The following is a 3196-nucleotide window of genomic DNA, read 5'->3' on the forward strand; positions in this document are numbered from 1 at the left end:
TTTCCAACTTCCAAGTAGTAGAATTTTGTGTATACTTTTGGGGCCTTTTAATTGATTGTCAATTATTTGTAGCTTAGCATTGCAACTTTGGGCAGTTCTGCCTGTATTAGTTTATCTTACATTGTGTTTGTTGGGTTTTAGTTTTACCTCCCTTCTTTATGCCTCGTGATGAGGAAAAATCTGAAATAAATTATTAAATTGAGCTAGGGAAGCAATGGCATGGAGAGGACATCTTTCAAAGAACATAAGGGAGCTTAGGTTTTTGATGTGCCAGTCGTCACCTGCAAGCTCACCTGCAAGGTTATATTTATATTCACTTTTTTTTGGGGGGAAATATCACCGCTTTATTATTTACATATCTTAGTGTGATTTGATTACTTACATCTTATAGATAGGTGAGTATCAATTAATGTTGTTTTTTTCATTATCTTAGGACATTTGTGGAAAAGAACTATAAGAAACTCAAGACTTTGAACCCGAAATTGCCAATACTGATCCGTGAATGCAGTGGAGCGGAACCCCAACTATGGGCAAGATATGGTATCACCATCTAAGTCCCGTTCTTATATGTTTAATCTGAATTTGTCACCATATTATTAATAAAAATTAATTTTGACTTAGAATAATATGTAATGTAGCAAGCATATCTAGGATGAAATGAATGAAAACAAATGAAACAGTAGAATCCACACTGAACAGCCTATTACAATTAGCAATGATCTTCATTGTTGCTGATTTCTTCCTTCCATATCATGGGAGACACAATTTTTAAGAATTTGATAGATCAGATGGATTGGATAGCAGCAGAACATTCCGGTGAATGAACTGCCTCCATTTAGTTGGCACTCATGTGGTCATTTCTCCTTGCGTCCCAATTTATGTATCTTGTGATGCGTGGCCTACTTGATTAACTAGCTGTTGGTTTACTCAACACTTTGGCTGAGTAAGCTCATTCCTGCAAACTGGTTCCCAAGTTGCAAAGTGCCCTCCTTCCTATCATTTGGACATAATGTATAACCACATTTGAGAGAGAATAATTTTATGGGGTGAGTTTTACATCTTTTGAAAACTGAGATGCTCCAATTTTTGGCAAACTGTTGATATAAAACAAAATAAATTTGCATCTTCCTAGTTGCAAAATCTATCCCTGTTCTGAAATTATACATTTTTGCTCAAAGAAAAATACCATATAAACAATTGCTGAAAGAAAATACAATATTGTTTTTTTTTCTTAAATATTGATCAACAACTATAAATCCTTATCCACTATGTGGGTGTCAACTGCATGGATCAGACAGTGCAGTTACACCCTGTCATGAATCATATACGGAATTAGCTTATTTTTGCTCAGATTTCTTCCGATCACCTTATTCATAGTCTCTTTAGGTCTTTCTCTGTCCCTAACTAAGGTAGCTATCTCTCATCTTGTCTACCCTTTTGATGGGATGCTTTTCTAGTCTTTATATTTATACACTTGGAAAAGCCTTAAGTGAACAAGGTTTATATTTGGTAGGAGTCAAGAATCTTATGCAGGTTATGATTTCTTTTCTCTTGCTTTAGTATTTGCCTTGTTGATCTTCAACCTCTAGCGCTCTGTGCTGTTGGAACACATTCTAGTGGCTCGTACATACTTGTTCCAAAACAAAATTGATAATCTTAAAAAATTAGTAACATTGAAAGGTCTCCAAATATTGATTCCCTTTGCATCCTTTCAGCAATTTGATTAACAAATTTTTGCTGGGGTAAAAAATTTAAGATTACTCATTTGCAGTTTACTTTCACTGCCTTAGCCACTCATGTTCCATGTTTTCCCTACTAATGTTCCCACTTTCCCATTAACTACTCCATCTTTCTTCAGTTGCTTACTGCCTTTTATTCTCACCTCTCATTATTTCTTCTTATTTTTTGCTATTGCATACTAAATTTTTGAAAATGTTTAATCGTACTAAAAGAAGACCATACACAAGGTGGTTAAAGGAGATTGATGTGTAAAAAGTCTCACTATAAATGTGATATAAGGCACAATGACATTATTTAATCCATCTAATTGACCCCACCTAGTGGATAAGACTTTGTTGTTGTTGTTGTACTAAAAGGGGATCTTGACAATAACATCCTAGTTGATATAATTACCATACATTGTCTCCTCACATTCCACCAAATTGTGCACCACAAATAAGAACTAATGAAGAGTCTGACAATTCAATACAAAGACATCTTGATACCTTGTGTGAATAATAATAATAATAATAATAATAATAATAATAATAATAATAATAATAATAACTCAGAAACGGGATAAAGATAACAAATTCCTACCATTATTTACAGATTTTGGAGGACCTTGAAGAGTGCTTAAGGATTCCACTGACATAAAATGTGTATAAGAAATAAATCCACATATTTTACGTTAATTACACTGCATATTTACTGTCATGATATCTATCATTAGTGAGCCTTTGATACTTTCTTCTAATATGATTTTTTTTAATTTTTTTTATTTTGAAATAATTATCTGCGTAGTTGATCCCTCGTTTCTTTTGTAATTTGTTGCTTTATATTAGATTTTGGTGTTGAGAAAGGAATCAAACTGGAAGGCTTGTCGGAGGCACAGATCTCCAAGGCACTTGAAGATTTGGTGAAAGCTGGAGAGTCCTTGAAAGCCTGATATTGCACCTTCTCAGCCATCTGAAATTGAATAAAGCGCTCATGCTGCACTTCTAATTGAAGATTGCATATGTAAATTGTAGTTTCTCAAAAAAGACATTTTTTTTATTATGTAAAAAACATATTTTTTTATTTTTTTAATTCTTTTATTTTTATTACTAGAAATTTACTAAATATGCAAAAAAATAAAAAAAAATCTTTTTTCATTGAATTTTTTTATTAACTTAATAACATCCAAACAAATATATAGTATTTTTTATTATAAAAATTATTTTACTAAATATATTTATAATTACTTATATTTATTAAAAGTTATTTTTAATTTAATTTATTAAATACAGATGTTATCATTCTTAAAAATAAAAGTTTAATTAAATTAAGCCTAAGTCTGTCTACAGGATGAACATATAGTAAAGAATTATAAGAACTTGCTTGATTGCTTTTAGGTAATATCGGGTCTAATAATTAATTATGATAATTCTATTTTTATTCACCAATTAATTGTAATGATGCATGGGCGAAGAAGATG

General features: G+C 31.5%; 1 protein-coding gene across 1 annotated transcript; it reads left to right on the forward strand.

Moving 5' to 3' along the window:
- The first annotated feature begins 206 nt into the window (after nt 1-206).
- Nucleotides 207-2668, forward strand: LOC107639595 (NADH dehydrogenase [ubiquinone] 1 alpha subcomplex subunit 2-like). The gene is made up of 3 exons (XM_016343140.3): nt 207-300; nt 434-540; nt 2565-2668. Exons 1-3 carry the CDS (start codon nt 215-217, stop codon nt 2666-2668), a joined length of 297 nt encoding a protein of 98 aa, XP_016198626.1. The 5' UTR covers nt 207-214.
- Nucleotides 2669-3196: the final 528 nt, after the last annotated feature.

Source organism: Arachis ipaensis, chromosome B4 (genome assembly GCF_059453495.1).
Source record: "Arachis ipaensis isolate K30076 ecotype BB chromosome B4, ASM5945349v1, whole genome shotgun sequence".
NCBI classification, from domain to species: domain Eukaryota; kingdom Viridiplantae; phylum Streptophyta; class Magnoliopsida; order Fabales; family Fabaceae; genus Arachis; species Arachis ipaensis.

Excerpts from the sequence above, each read along its gene's own strand:
- LOC107639595 (XM_016343140.3), top strand. The coding sequence starts at position 215 with ATGGCATGGAGAGGACATCTTTCAAAGAACATAAGGGAGCTTAGGTTT. Across the intron at positions 301-433 it reads CCTGCAAGCTCACCTGCAAG|GACATTTGTGGAAAAGAACT; the intron begins GTTATATTTATA and ends TCATTATCTTAG. Across the intron at positions 541-2,564 it reads CCAACTATGGGCAAGATATG|ATTTTGGTGTTGAGAAAGGA; the intron begins GTATCACCATCT and ends GCTTTATATTAG.